The following is a 15,776-nucleotide window of genomic DNA, read 5'->3' as shown; positions in this document are numbered from 1 at the left end:
GAGGAGAGGAAGAGTTCCACTAATTATGTACTGCTTCTGGGATGGATGCTACACCTCCTGGACACTGCTTAATTAAATATACCATGGTTGTAGCCCTAGACTGTTGTCTGAGTTGAGGTCACCAGTATGAGGTCACCATATTTGAATATGTCATTTTGGGGTGCATTCCTAACTTTTCTTACATGGTACAAAATGTCTGGTGAATTTACTATTCAAGTACAGATGGAAGCTGGTAGATATGGGAGTAGAACTTACCAGTGTCAAGTAACAATGCCCAAAGATATCGCGAAAATTAGTAAGGGTTATAGTGAACAGTGCTGGAAACTTGATCCATGCTATGGTAACATCAAGGCTTGATATTGTGTATCATACATAGGTCTCCCATCTAACTCCTGTTGCAGCTCGGCTGTTATCAGGAGTGAGCAGGAGCATAAATATCACCCACATCCTGCAATCACTCCATTAGCTAGCTACCTATCAGTTATCATGCTCAATTCAAGGTATTGGCTATCACATACAAAGCTCTTCATGACCTTAGTCCAGCATACCTATGGGACTGCCTCTTTCCCTATGTTGCTCCATGGCTGCTTTCCTCATCTGAACAGGGTCTCCTGCATGTGCCACCCTGCACATGGGCAAAATCAACAGCTGCCCGTGCACGTGGATTCTCTGCGGTGACCCCTGCCCTTTGGAACGGCCTGCCTCAGGAGATTAAGAGAGCCCCCACTCTCCTGACTATATTGGGCTATATTGTAGAGAGGTGATCTCAAATAGATGCTTCATTAATGAGTTAGGAACCACAGACTTTATGTACTTTAAGTATGCTCATATGGTCCTCCTTCAGAGGTACTGATTGCTGGGATGGCTATTTAACAGGGGCCTCGTACAGGAGACACACACGATCCTCTTGGTGTGAGTCAAAGGGTGAGAGAACAAGGGTTCTTGGCCTGTGGCTCTTAGTTTGGAGTGCACAGTTGGAGGACAGACATAGCTTGCACGAGGTGGAGGACATGAGAGGAGAGGAAGAGTTCCACTAATTATGTACTGCTTCTGGGATGGATGCAACACCTCCTGGACACTGCTTAATCAAATATACCATGGTTGTAGCCCTAGACTGTTGTCTGAGTTGAGGTCACCAGTATGAGGTCACCATATTTGAATATGTCATTTTGGGGTGCATTCCTAACTTTTCTTACATGGTACAAAATGTCTGGTGAATTTACTATTCAAGTACAGATGGAAGCTGGTAGATATGGGAGTAGGACTTACCAGTGTCAAGTAACAATGCCCAAAGATATCGTGAGAATTAGTAAGGGCTATAGTGAACAGTGCTGGAAATGTTAATGCACGGATGCAACATTTTATTATATGTGGTGGACTTGTAAGAAAGCAAGAAAATATTGGATAAAGATACATGAAGAGATGCACAAAATTTTCAAACTCAGATCTGAGCTAAATCCAAAAAGCATGCTATTAAATATCTTACCAAATAATGTCAGAAAAGAACAGGGAGACCTTTTCCATTACATGGAGACAGCAGCAAGAGTGCTGTATGTAGCAAAATGGAAAGTAGATATGTGCCCTGATGTGTCAAGAGTGGATAGATAAGATCTATGAATATACATCACTGGCCAAATTAACTACTTATGTACATAATAGACCAATAGCTGAATTTTGGGGGAAATGGAAGGATTTATTTGATTACTTAGACTAAAATTAAGATTAATAAAGGTAACTCAGTACAAAAATAAGAAGATAAAACACAGGGAAATGATGAACCCAGTTGATATTAAAGATTGTATAAGTAACCAAGGAGAGGGAAGGAGAGCTATTATACAATTAAGCTCTGTTATTATAAATTTGGCCTTATCTTTCTATTAGTTTAACCTAATTTCAAATATAGAGCTTGTATAAGTTTTAAACTAATTTCCAATGTTCTAAGTTTGTATAAGTTTCAAACTAATTCTAAATGTAGTGTTTGTGTAAGTTTTTAATGCACTTTCTACTGTTACATTTTTTCTTTTAAAATAAATTTCTATATTAAAAAAAGCAACAATGCTCGCTATTTATCTAGCATCCCAAGTGCTAACAATGGGTCCACTTCCACCTCTACTGCTACAGTAATACTATGCAATACCAGATCTGTTGGAGGAACAAGGTTACTGCATTGCTGCGATTTTGCAGGAAGAGGAAATTACACAAATGGAGAAGAGAATGCAGGAAAAGGAAATTGATGTGGCTTGCGTAACAGAAACGTGGCTGCAGGAAAATGACGTGGTGTTTCTGTCCCAATTAACTCCCCCCAGCTATGCAGTCCTACACCAACCTTGCTATGGTGGCCAGGGGGGAGGGGTTGCTACTGGCTGAGAGCCAGATTGGCATAGTGGTTAAGAGCGTGGGACTCTAATCTGGAGAGCCAGGTTTGATTCCCCACTCCTCCACTTGAAGGCAGTTAGATGACCTTGGGCTAGTCTCAGTTCTCTGGAGCTCTCTCAGCCCCACCCATCTCACAGGGTGTTTTGTTGTGGGGATAATAATAACATACTTTGTAAACCACTCTGAGTGGGCATTAAGTTGTTCTGAAGGGCGGTATATAAATCGAATGTTGTTGTTGTTATTGTTGTTATTTGTGAGTCCTTCAACTCCAGCAGATTTCCAGTACAGGCTATAGCTGATATTGACTGTATGATCCTGTCTTTGGGAACTGAAGACAGATTGGATATTCTTTGTTTACAGACCACCCAGCTACCCAATAAGCACCTTTCTGAGTTGGCAGAGCCCCTAGCAGATATAGACTTATTGTTCTGGGAGACTATGCTGAGTGTTCCAAGTCAGATCCACCCCAGGAATTTATAGTTTCCCTGGCAACCCTGGGTCTCTCTCAAATAGTGACAGGACCTACACATAAAAGAGGCTACACCTTAGACTTAATATTTTGCACTGAGCCTTTGAGGGAAAGTCTTGTTTCAATGTTGGAGATTCTGCCTGAACCATGGTCAGATCATCATCTGCTGAAAGCAGAAGTGGATATGTCAAAATGGGGGGTCCAGTTAAAATGATTCACCCACAAGGGTTCATGGATCCTTCTAGATTCCAAAATGCCTTGGAGAATTTTAGAATTCCAGACATATGTTTTATGGAAGCTGCTGTAGGAGCATGGAACGAGAAGCTCCTTGAAGCTATTGACACCATTGCTCCTTGTTGACCTCTCCAGCCCTTGGAATGGAAGCCATTCCCATGGTTTACTATGAAGTTGGGTGACCTAAAGAGGGTTGGCGGAAAACCCTCACTGAAACTAACAGGGCATGCTACAGAACCCATTGGAGGACCCATGAAGCAGAAATGAACGTGGCAAAGGAACTTTATTTCTCAGTAACCACTGCATCAGCTAGTTCATGACAATCCCAATTGTTTAAGGTATCCTGACAACTTCTAACCACTAAATCTGAACCTTTACAGTCTCAAGAACACACAATTAGCTGTAAGGCCTTTGCTAAATTCTTTGCTAATAAAACAGCACAAATACGCTCTGATCTGGATACTAGCTGTAATACAGACAAGATGGAAGAAATCCTTAATGTACCATCTGACTCATATATGGTCTGCCTTGAACCAGTTACAATGACAGATCTTAACAGGATCTTGACATATATGAAAGCCACTACTTGTGTGGCTCAATCCTTGCCCATCTTGGCTATTAAAATCAAGTAAGGACCACATAAGTGAAGCACTGAGGTCTATTGTAAATCAATCACTAAATCATGGTACCTTCCCCCAGTGTTCAAACAGGCACTATTCACCCACTAATTAAAAAAACCATCCCTAGACAAAAAATGATGTGACCAATTATCTCCCAGTCTCTAATCTGTCTTTTCTGGGCAAAGTGATTGAGAGCAGTAGCTGACCAACTCCAGGTCTTCTTGGATAACTCTAGCACTCTGGACTCTTTTCAGTCTGGTTTTAGACCAGGTCATGGGACAGACATGGCCCTCGTAGCTGTAGTGGATTGTCTCCATCTGAATATAGACAAAGGGAATGCCTCCTTATTGTTCCTCCTGGATCTATCTGGAACCTGTGTGACACAGTAGACCATGTCTTCCTGTTGAGCTGTTTAGAGACAGAAGTGGACATCAAAGGATGTGCCTTGGATAGATTTAAATTGTTTCTAATGGAACAGACTCAAAGTGTTCCCATCAGAGAGCAGCTATCTCCAGAATGGGAATTATCTTGTGGGGTTCCACAGGGCACAATCCTATCTTCCATGCTATTCAACCTCTATGTAAAGCCTTTAGGCATACTCATTTGCAGCTATGGAGTGGAATGTCATCAATATGCAGTAACATTCAACTCTATATCTCACTATCTAAGTTCCACAGGATGCAGTAGAAATCTTGGATTGCTAGCTGACAGTTGTGGTCAAATGTCTAAAAATGAACAAATTGAAATTGAACTCAGACAAGATGGAAGTGATGTTTGTTGGGAAGGCAGAGATCTTAAAGGACATAGTTCTCCCCTCTTTCAATGGAGTTTGCCTGACACCTGCAGACTTGGTTAAGAGCCTAGGGGTTAATACTGGATCCAGTGCTACTACTAGAAAAGCAAGTTAAGGCAGCTGCAAAAAATGCTTTCTACAACCTCACTCTAGCCTGGCAGATGACGTCCTATCTCAACATGTTCAATCTGGCCAACTTGATCTATGCTATGGTAACATCAAGGCTTGATATTGTGTACCATACATAGGTCTCCCATCTAACTCCTGTTGCAGTTCGACTGTTATCAGGAGTGAGCAGGAGCATAAATATCACCCACATCCTGCAGTCACTCCATTAGCTAGCTACCTATCAGTTATCATGCTCAATTCAAGGTATTGGCTATCACATACAAAGCTCTTCATGACCTTAGTCCAGCATACCTATGAGACTGCCTCTCTCCCTATGTTGCTTCATGGCTGCTTTCCTCATCTGAACAGGGTCTCCTGCATGTGCCACTCTGCACATGGGCAAAATCAACAGCTGCCCGTGCATGTGCATTCTCTGCAGTGACCCCTGCCCTTTGGAATGGCCTGCCTCAGGAGATTAAGAGAGCCCCCACTCTCCTGACTATATTGGGCTATATTGTAGAGAGGTGATCTCAAATAGATGCTTCATTAATGAGTAGGAACCACAGACTTTATGTACTTTAAGTATATGCTCCTATGTATTTTAAATATGCTTATATGGTCCTATGCTGCTTTAAGTATGACCCTACTGGGTACTTTTATTTTGTCTAATGTCAGTCCTAGAATTGCTTATGCTCTGTTTCAGCATTTCTTCTACTCTGTATTGTATTTTTGCTAATGTTATGTCTTTGTAAGCTCACATTTATTTACCCTATGGCATTGTTTATTGAAATGTCCTTGACAATGACTGTACTAATCTCATACTATGTATTCCGACTTGAGTCTCAGTGAGAAAGGCTAAATTAAACAAACAAACAAACAAACAAACAAAATGAAGTCATAGGATAAGTTAGCAGAGAATTTGAGTCTTTGAAGCCAGATAGGCAGCTATTGTTAAGATAAGATTCTGAAACCTTATAAATATGACAGGTTAACCTGACTGAGAGCTTCTTCTTAGAAGGGGCTCCTTGCCTATGATCTCCGTATCTTTGGGTAAAATACTTTTTGGATTCATGTAATACAGCCCTCCCAGACGGCAGTCAAAGGCTGCTGAGGATGTGGGCGGCTTTTGCAGCCCCAGAAGGAGAAAACGGCTTCTTTGCTCCTTCCCAAGCGCGAGCTTTTGGTGGGCGGGGCTAAGCCTTCGCAAGGTGGCAGTGCCCCCTTTAGCTCTGCAGTTAGTTTTGCACGCTTGGGAAGAAGGTAGCAAGCTCTGGGCTTCTCCCCTCCGAGCAGCAAAGGGCCTCGACGGTGTGGCTGTGGTAGCAACAGCAGCGGCGTTGAGGGAGGCAATGCGAGGAGTGGAGCGGCAAGGCACTACACGGTGTGGCAAGTGCCCAGAGTCCAGCTGGTGCGGTGCGGCGCAGCCCGGCACATTCCGCCGTGGCGCGTGAGTGCTAAACGGCACTAACAGCGCGTGGAGAAAAACTGGTGTGGGGCCTTTTCTCAGGGCGGCGGCATCCCGAGCCGGGCCCTGAGGGTGCTCTTTTCGAGGTGTGGGAGGGCATCCTGAGTGGCTGCTGCAAGAGCAGTGGTTTTGAGTGCCAGTGCTCCCTGGGCTGGAGAGGTTTAGGGGTTTGCGGTGTGTTTGGGGGAGGTTCCCCCCTTTTTATTTCTTTGCTGGCTGAGTGCCTGCCACGGCTTTTCGCTGCATGTGATGGCAGCAGCTGGCTATACTGAGGTTGGGTACCAAGGTCTTTTTCTTGAGTGGCAGTAGTTTTAATAGCCATTTTGCACAGGGAGAGCCACCCTGCACAGGGAAACTTGTGCTTGGTATTGGGCTTGGGGCCCCCTGGGATTTAGCCTAGGGCATTTTGCAGCTTGTTTCTTATCGAGGGGCACTCTAGGGGCTAATTTTGGAAAGGCTTTCTTCACGGCAGCCATTCTGTTTGTCCTTCTTGTGGTGGCCATTTCGGGGTAGCTGTATACAGTGGCCATTTTGGATTTCACAATGCCTAAAGGGAAAGACAAGGGCTCATCTAAGGGCAAGCAGCCTGCTAAGAGGTCTGCTCTGAAATGCGTTGCCCCAGCATTGTCCTCCTTGGATGATGAGGGGGCGGGGTCCACTTCTGACATTTTGGTGCACATTACCATGCTTGAAAAGGCCAAGGATGTTACCCCCGCGACATCTGGGGGGTCAGTGTGGCAGAAATTAGGAAGATTGGCTGCAAAGTCAGCCTTTCGCCATGACATTCTAACACGTCTTTCTGCTTTGGAAGAGTCAGCAGGTGCGATGACTGGCATGAGGAGTGGCGGTGTCCAGGTGACTGGAGGTGCGTTGGAGGCTCAGGAAGCCAGGGATGCCGAACATGTTTGGGCAGAGGAAGTTGGGCCTGTTGTGTTGGCTGTGGAACTGCCTGCGATGGAGCCGGCTGATGATGCTGGTAAGAGCACTCATGCACCACAGAACTACACATGGCCTTTGGGGGCCTTGGTCTCCAGGGGCTGCCCCTTCATTGCCAAGTCAGATACAGGCTCCAGGCTCATAGGCTGGTTCCTCTCAAGCCCTGGCCACGGCTGTAGTCACTTCACCTTCAAGCCAGCCTAATGCTTGGGCGCAGTATGGGGTTAATGCACTGACTGTTCAGGGGCAAACAGTGGGCGCTCCCATTAGTTGGTATGGGGGTGTTAATCAGGGGATACCTGGACATGCTGAGGTATGGCAAAATTAATCACCTGGCTACTGGAATCCACACCAGGGAGCAGGTCCCTTTCAGTGCACTACCATTTGGCAACATGGCACTCCCCCTTGCGGACCATTTGATGCAGGCCACCAGGGATAAAATCCTGCATGGTGAATATATCGATGTCTTTACCCTTCTCTTTAGGGAACTAGAGAAGAAGGGCAAAGAGGATTTAGATGAGAGGGAGAAGGAGAAGCTTAAGTGTAGGAAGGTGGATAGGAACTGGTCCAATTGGTTACCAGGGATGTTCATTTATGCGGGGGTCATTGCTTGGGCACAGCCCTGGCTGCAATACGATGAGGAATTTTGTATGAGGGCAGCCCTCAATCCAGCTATGCAGTAGGACCGTATTCACCAGCAGCTATGGCTGCAGGTTATGTCCCCTGCTAAACCAAACTTTGGAGGCTGATCAGATAGCCGTCACTTGCTGCACAAGTCCCAACCCCCTGCAGGCTCCTGCACCGCTGCAGGGCAGGCAGTTCAACCCTGGCTGCTCTGTTGGGAGTTTAGGTCTCAAGGGGTGTGTTCACAGAAATCTTGCTCTTTCCGTCATCAATGTTCCTTCTGTGGGGGTCCCCATCCCTTCACAGCATGCCCTCAGCAACTCAAAAAAGGGGGTAGGCATGGTGGAGGCAGGGGCAGGGGTTCCCAGCAGCCTTTTAACAAAGGGGCCCAGCCCAATAAGACTGAGGGTCCTTAGACAGCTGCTGGAACTTTATCCCACACGAAGTGATGCATTGTTTTTGTAACAGGGTTTTCAGTTTGGCTTTCGAATTCCATTTCAGAGTATCAGAGCCCCCTTCATATCATCCAACCTGAAGTCTGTGGTTGGCATGGAGGGGGTTGTACGGGCAAAAATAGCCAAAGAATGTGCTGAGGGCCGGGTATTAGGCCCCTTTTCTTCCCCTCCAGTCCCCTGCTTGCGGGTTTCTCCTCTGGGTGTTGTGCCCAAAAAGACAGCAGGTGAATTCCAATTGATCCACCACCTGTCTTATCCCAAAGGTAGCTCTGTGAATGATGCCATTCTGGAGCGTTTATGTTTAGTGCGCTACACTTCGCCTGACCAGGTGGTCAGGGTTGTGCGGTGATGTGGGGCAGGCACTGAGATGGCCAAATGCAACATCAAGTCGGCATTTTGCCTTCTTCCTGTTCATCCGGAGGATTTTGAGCTGCTGGGGTTTGCATTTGACGGTCAGTACTAGATGGATAGGGCACTCCCTATCGGCTGCTCTATTTCTTGTGCTTCCTTTGAACGATGTAGCTCATTCCTCGAGTGGGCATTGAGGCACCGGTTACGATGCCATGATACCTGCCACTATTTGTATGATTATCTTTTCATTGGGCTGGAGGGGACAGGACAGCACAGCAGATGAGCTGGGGGTCCCCTTGGCACATGAAAAGACAGAGGGTCCATCTCCGGTGTTGACCTTTCTGGGCATTGAGCTGGACACCAGACGGCAAACCTCACGTTTGGCCTTGGAAAAACTACGTGACCTACGCATTCATCTGGCATTATTTAGAGGGAAGCATAAGGTTTCCCTCTTGGAGTTTCAACAATTAGTGGGGCATTTGAACTTTGCCTGCTGGGTGGTGGCTCCTGGTAGGGCATTTCTTAAGCATCTGTGTGACACGATGAGTAATGTCCATATGCCCCACCATAGAATACGGATTACTAGTGGCATGCAAGCAGATATCCAAGTCTGGGAAGAATTTTTGAGCTCATTTAATGGCATCACTTTTTGGAGAGACATTGCTTGAAGCTGAGCTTCAAGTCACTTCTGATGCCTCGGGGGCTACCAGTTTTGGTATATATTTTCATGGGCGCTGGTGTGCGGAACAGTGGCCTGTCGATTAGACAGCTCAAGGGCTCACCAGGGACCTTACGTTCTTGGAGTTCTTGTCCATCCTTGTAGCGGTTTATTTGTGGGGGAGGGACCTTGCTAACCACTCCGTGCACTTCTAGTGCGATAATATGGCAGTGGTGCAAGTTGTTAACTCCCTTTCATCTAAGTCATGCAGGGTGATGAGGTTGATCAGGGTTTTTACCCTGCAGTGCTTACGATTAAATATACTGTTTCTGGCTAAGCATGTTCCGGGGGTGAACAACTGCATTGCGGACACTTTGTCTCGCTTGCAGATGGACTGATTTTGACAGCTTGCTCCCGAGGCCGACTTGCAGCCGGCTCGGATTCCACAGGTCTTATGGCAGATTGGAGAACAGAGACGTGCAGGGCAATTCGTTTAGCAATCACCCCCAGTACCCAGAGGGCTTATGACCAGGTAGTGTGACAGTTCGCTACTTTTAGGCAGGAGATAGGACTGCGGCAGTTATGGCCAATTCCGGCTTTTCACCTTATGCAGTTCTGTGTCGACCATAAAGGTAAGGGACTAGCAGTTAAGTCGATCTGGAGCCAACTGGCGGTGCTGGTTTTTGCCAGTAAGGCTCAGGGCCTGTCTGAAGCCACTGGGGACTTGCAGATAAGGAAAATGCTGGAGGGGTTGTCCCAAGAGATGGGGGCCCGGAGGGATGACAGACAACCCATTTCTCCCTCTGTTCTCCGGGGCCTGAGTTCCATCTGGGGGGAAGTTTGCCACTCTCGTTTAGAGGCACTTCTCTTCCATGAGGCCACCTTAATGGCATTCTTTGGAGCTCTAAGGGTGAGCGAGTTGGTCCCCCTTTCTATCAGGGATGTTCCCGGGAGAGCATTATTGGCTCAGGACCTTAAATTTAAAGGGGGGTGGCCATACTCAAGGTTCACCATTCCAAAACAGATCAAAGAGGTCGTGAGATTGAGATAATGCTTGGTCCTTGTGCTGATCTGAAATTGTGCCCGGTATGGGCCCTGCGTCAGTATGTGTGAGCTCGGGGGGAAAAACCAGGGGTCCTCTACTGTCATAGTAATGATGCACTCCTTACGAAATATCAGTTTTGGACTGTGACGGGAAGGGCGCTTGGCAAATTAGGTTTTGCAGGCATCAGATTTGCAACCCATTCCTTTAGGATTGGTGCTGCCTCCACAGCGGCAGCCATGGGTTACTCGGGACCTGTCATTCAGAAGGTCGGGCGTTGGAGATCTGTGGCATACCGATCCTACATTCGCCCTTTATCGTAGTTGTGAACGTTTTGTTAATGCTCTTTTCTTTTTAGGTGCTGTGTCTCGCCGCAGGAAACTGCGGATCCTCATTTGTGGGCACAGTATGGTGTTCTGGGCGGCCCACCAAGCCAAGAAGACGCAGATTGGTTCCCAACTTAGTCTCAGTGAGTGGGCCACAGTGGAGTGGCAGGGTCGTCATGGCCTTCGGTGACCAGGGCTAATGCCACTATTGTTTAAAGAACAGAGGGGTCCTCCTCCTCATATTTTGGTCATCCACCTTGGTGGCAATGACCTTAGTTTGGTTAAGGGCAAGGTCCTCTCATTGCAAACGCAGGCAGATTTGCAACAGATTTCCAAGCTGTGGCCTGGCATTCTGATATTGTGGTCGGCAATTTTACCATGGCGGAAATGGCTTGAGGGCCTTGATGCCCAGGATACGGAGGCCCTGCATGTGAGTCGAGGGTCCATGGGTGCGGGACTCTGGCTCCCCGGTCTCGATGGAGCACCACTTACGCCAGTGTCGAGAGTGAGGAGCCTGGGGGTGGTCCTGGATGCTTCCTTGTCTATGGAAGCACAGGTCACAGTGGTTGTTCAAGCCTCATTTTTCTATCTAAAACAGGCTCGACAACTTATCCCTTACTTATCGACCCGTGACCTTACGACAGAGATCATCACCTCCTAATTAGACTACTGCAACTCGCTCTACGCAAGGCTTCCCTTGGGCTTGATCCAGAAACTGCAGCTGGTTCAGAATGCAGCTGCACGGGTGGTTGCCAGAGCACCAATCATGGCTCTTATAACACATATCCTCCATCAGCTGCACTGGTTACCAGTAGAGTACCGGGTCCGGTTCAAGGTTCTGGTGCTGACCTATAAAGCCCTATGCGGACTGGGACCAGCATACCTTCAGGACCGCCTCTCCCCATATGTTCCCCAGAGGTCGCTTCGATCAGCCACTAAGCACTTGCTGATGGTCCCTGGCCCCAAGGAGGTCCGCCTGGCCTCTACCAGAGCTAGAGCCTTTTTGGTCCTGGCTCCAACCTGGTGGAACTCTCTGTATGAGGAAATTAGGGCCCGGCAGGATTTGTTATCTTTCTGCCGGGCCTGCAAGATGGAGATGTTCCACCAGGCATTTGGTGGGGGCTAGGCTGTCCTCTCACCGGCCATACCACTGAAGACCTTCCACCACCCATGCAGGAAAATGCTGTATTTTAATATTTTATACCCGCCAGTTTTAATTGTTTATGATATAATGTTTTAATGTTTTTAAAATGTTTTTATTGTTTTAAACTGTTGTTAAACTGCCCTGAGCCTGTCTGACGGGGAGGGCAGTCTACAAATGTGATTAAAAAAAAATGAATGAGGTTAGGCGCAGAGCTAATAGCGCTCTTTTGAAAGCCCTGGGATCTGGCTTGGGGATATACTTGCCTCATCCAAAAATTTGTGCCACAGCTGCCCACCTCTATAGGGGTGATGGGGTTCACCTCTCAGTGGCATGGAACGATATCTTTTTGGAGGATATACGGCAAGGGCTCAGGTTGGCCATATGCCACTGTGGGGAGCAAGGGCCTAAGCAGAGGCTTGGCCCTGCCCATGGCAGGATAGAGTTGGGAAAAAGGGAGCGGGACGGCGAGCACCCTTGGCATATCCCCACTAGGAGGATTGGGGTCTGTCATGATCAGCTGGTGGGCTTCATGGCGACCAGCTGAGAGGCAGACTTCTGCTGGAACCCCCTATAAGGATCCTTCATTCATGTATGGTGGAGTGGTTGGAACTTCAAGGGGGGAATCATTTGCCTGGCTGACCGGGTTGTAGCCATGTGCATGGATGGCTCGCACCCGGGGCAGTGGGGCTCACCCAGACAGGTCAAGGCGGCAGTCCTGGCGTGGATGCCGGGCTTGACCTGTACCGCAGATAGATCCCTTGCCGTATTTACAGTTTGTTAATTGTTTAATAAAAGTGGGCCCAAATGCCTTGTGTCTGCCTCTTTATTCCTGACTGGGGGGGGGGAGGCAATTGCTCTCCTTTAATGATCTATGTAGTTATAATAGATTGTATAATTTTATGTTGATTGAGTTGATATTAAGAATGCTAAATAGTTTGTAATCATAAAGGCTTAAAACGGAAACAGAGACTCCATAATTGTATTACTTGTGTACAATACCGAATAAAAAACCTAAGACATTATCTGTGGTGTACCTTTTGCAAGGAATTAAATGATCTGATATAGGAAAGCTAACTAGATGCTCACGGCTTCTTAAATACACGCCTATATCTAAATCAGGCCTGACCAGTCATTCAGAACAACATGATGAAGTAGCATGACATATACATTGTCAGAGAAACAAATTGTGACATCAGACATCAGTGCCATAAAGCAGCAAAGATCTAAAAATTCTTTTTACCTGTTCATGACCAAACTTATTGTCCTCAGACAGTTTGGGCTTTTTGGGTGCACCATCTTCTTCTTTAGGTGGAAGTAATGGTTGTTCCCCTGATGCAATATTTACTTTTGGTTCCTTTTCTGGTGTGTTTATTCCTGCTTCAAAGATGTAAGAACATGTTATGATTAGCTAACATTATTACAGGGGTTACCCTGATTGTGACCTCTTGGGATCGCATTGTAATTTCAAATACTGCAGGCTACTTATTCAAGTAAAACTATTTTTGAAACTGAACAGGTACAAAGGTTACAACACACTTATCTTTGAAGCAGAGCAGACTATAAATACATTAAAATGTACTCTTCTCTCTTGTTTAGATAACCTTATGTTGCCTTAAAAGATTAATCAATAACTAGTTCCCTCTAGCATCTTGGTCTAAATGTTTATACCACAATGAATCACCCTCAATTCTTTGTTCTGAAAAATAATTAATTTAACACTTAATTTTTCTTTGTTTCTATAAAATGTTTAATCAGCATATTTTTTAAAAAATAAGACCTCTTTAGCTACGATACTTGATGCTAAATATAAAATAGGATTTACAAATAAGTACATTGTTATATACAAATAAGTTATATACAATATAAGCAATTTTATGTTGCACTGAATGTTTACATTACAAGGTTAAGGTGGTACATTATACTTAAATGTAATAACAGTATTATTTTCTGAAGATAATTTTAACAGTATGCATTAAATGATATAGTTAATATGTAGCCTGAACTAGCTGCCTAATATGGCCAGGGTTGCACACATCAAAGAAAAGAGTGCAATTTTAATTTCCCAGCCCAGAAGAAAATTCTTTCCAGCATCAATTTGCCAGATAATCTCTTCTGCTAGACTGGATATTACAACAGCATTGGGTAGGCATGTCACATACATCTCACGACAAACACAAAACCTCATTTACCAACCGTTCCAATCTCATCATAGCGTGGCATCATCTGACCTTTTTTCTGCTGTTTATTATGAGTATTTCTAATTTTAACTTTCAATTTTCACCATCTTCCAGTCAATTTGCAACTAAATTATTTCCAGGGTGAGGACACTATCACTGGACAACTGGGTGCAAATACATCTTGAAATGCAATGAAGCTAAACCATTGATTGCTATCAGACCCAATGTAAATATATTGTAGAGGGGTAATCTGACTGTATGCTGTGCATGAAGATTTATCTTGATTTTTTAAATCCACATGGAGTTCATATAAATGAACAAATTCCACCTCATTGTACAACAGTCTAGTTTTAATTTTCGAATGAGGTCATGGATGTCACTGGGAAAAAGTCCTTAAAAATTCTTCTTGATATCCAGAATTTGGGCAAAGGGAGAGATGAGAAGAATGGCTATACTATAACCATATAGTGTTAAGAATTTTCTTTGTACAAAGTTCCTTTGAAAAATGAGCCAGAGATATTTTTGTGGAGTTATTTTTCAACAGCAGTATTTTGTGAGGAAAATATTAAAATGGGCTGCTGTACATGTTGCAATGTATTTTATTCTTGTAATGCTGAATTTTTTTAAAAAAAGCTAGAACTGGCAGTGAAGATAAACTCCTGACATTTTGTTTTCTTCCTGGAATTATAAAATGATTAATATGAATACAGTAATTTATAAGCAAGTTATTATCTGGATTTTATTTCCTTTAAACAGTGCCAATGGACTGGATCTAACCACATTTTCTGCTGTGAAGAGGGGCTTGGATAGAGAGGGTCCCCCTTGCCCACCAAAAAGACTATGTTGGGAATCATGCGCAATGGGAGTTACCATGGGGGTGGGGAGGAGTGGAATTAGATGAGGTTGCAAGAAAAAGATGCCCAGGTCCAACCGTATGATTTTAAAGACTTTAATTGAAAAGAGTCCACTGGCACCTTTAAGACCAACTTTACTGTAGCATAAGCTTTCAAGAATCACAGTTCTCTTCGTCAGACGCATCTGACGAAAGCTTATTCTCGAAAGCTTATGCTACAGTAAAGTTGGTTAGTCCTAAAGGTGCTACTGGACTCTTTACAATTTTGCTACTACAGACTAACACGGCTAACTCCTCTGGATCTAAAGACTTTAAGGTACTCAAATAACAATATTTTTCAAACAAAAAAATAATTTTAATGCTGATATCCCGTTCATTCCAAAGCAAAGTAAAGCCTTGTTGTAAGGCTGTTCTAAATTGTGCAAACAACTACAATAATGGAACCAGAACTATTGGTTCTGATTCATTTTTGGTAACACAATCCCCTTCTTATAGATCTTTTTTTGTTAAAAAAAAGAGTTAATATAAACCAACAAAGAGCCACCAAAAATTAATTGAAGTGCTTGTTGAAGAAAATTTCCTTTCCAGATCAGGAAACCAGCACCAATAGTTTAGCCATACTCCTTCAATTTCTAATCAACAGCCATAACAATCTGCAATCAGTTAATGGAGGATTACTGGGTGGCAAGGTAAGGTTGCTGGACATGTCAGCATATGCAAGCTTTTAAAATGATGGGCAACAAGAAACATACTGTAGGCTGCTGATGCCTCATTTTATTATCTTAAAATAATTGAATTTATCTTGTTCCATGACCTGTTGAAATACCACTGTGAAACTTTAGAGCTGACTCTTTTTTTTGTGGCCTTCTATACTGCAGACCACAACAGTTCAGTGGACATATGCAAGATATGCTTGTGGACATTTGAGGGAAATACAGTTAGTTCTTCCAAGATTAACTCAAGATAGAGAGCAAACCCTTCCAAAAGTAGAACTCCTCCTGCCCCTCCCTCTATTCTTTCCTCTGTCTCCTGGCATCCATTGCTATCTATTATGTGCATATGACTAAACATCCCAACAGAACAACCATTAATATCCAGATTTATTTGTAGGATATTTCTTATTCTTATGTGTAGATGGCCTTTTC

General features: G+C 44.7%; 1 protein-coding gene across 1 annotated transcript in view; it reads right to left on the bottom strand.

The window, feature by feature from the left end:
* ZFHX4 (zinc finger homeobox 4) overlaps window positions 1–15,776 on the bottom strand; it is a 288,469-nt gene that overhangs the window by 30,948 nt on the left and 241,745 nt on the right. Inside the window, exon 6 of the mRNA XM_054984693.1 lies at window positions 12,842–12,978. Within this exon, the coding sequence (XP_054840668.1) occupies window positions 12,842–12,978 (137 nt within the window). The remainder of the gene's footprint in view (window positions 1–12,841; window positions 12,979–15,776) is intronic.

Source organism: Eublepharis macularius, chromosome 7, assembly GCF_028583425.1.
Source record: "Eublepharis macularius isolate TG4126 chromosome 7, MPM_Emac_v1.0, whole genome shotgun sequence".
NCBI classification, from domain to species: domain Eukaryota; kingdom Metazoa; phylum Chordata; class Lepidosauria; order Squamata; family Eublepharidae; genus Eublepharis; species Eublepharis macularius.
The sequence above is the reverse complement of the archived record's forward strand: the minus strand, read 5'-3'. Positions and strand labels throughout refer to the sequence as shown.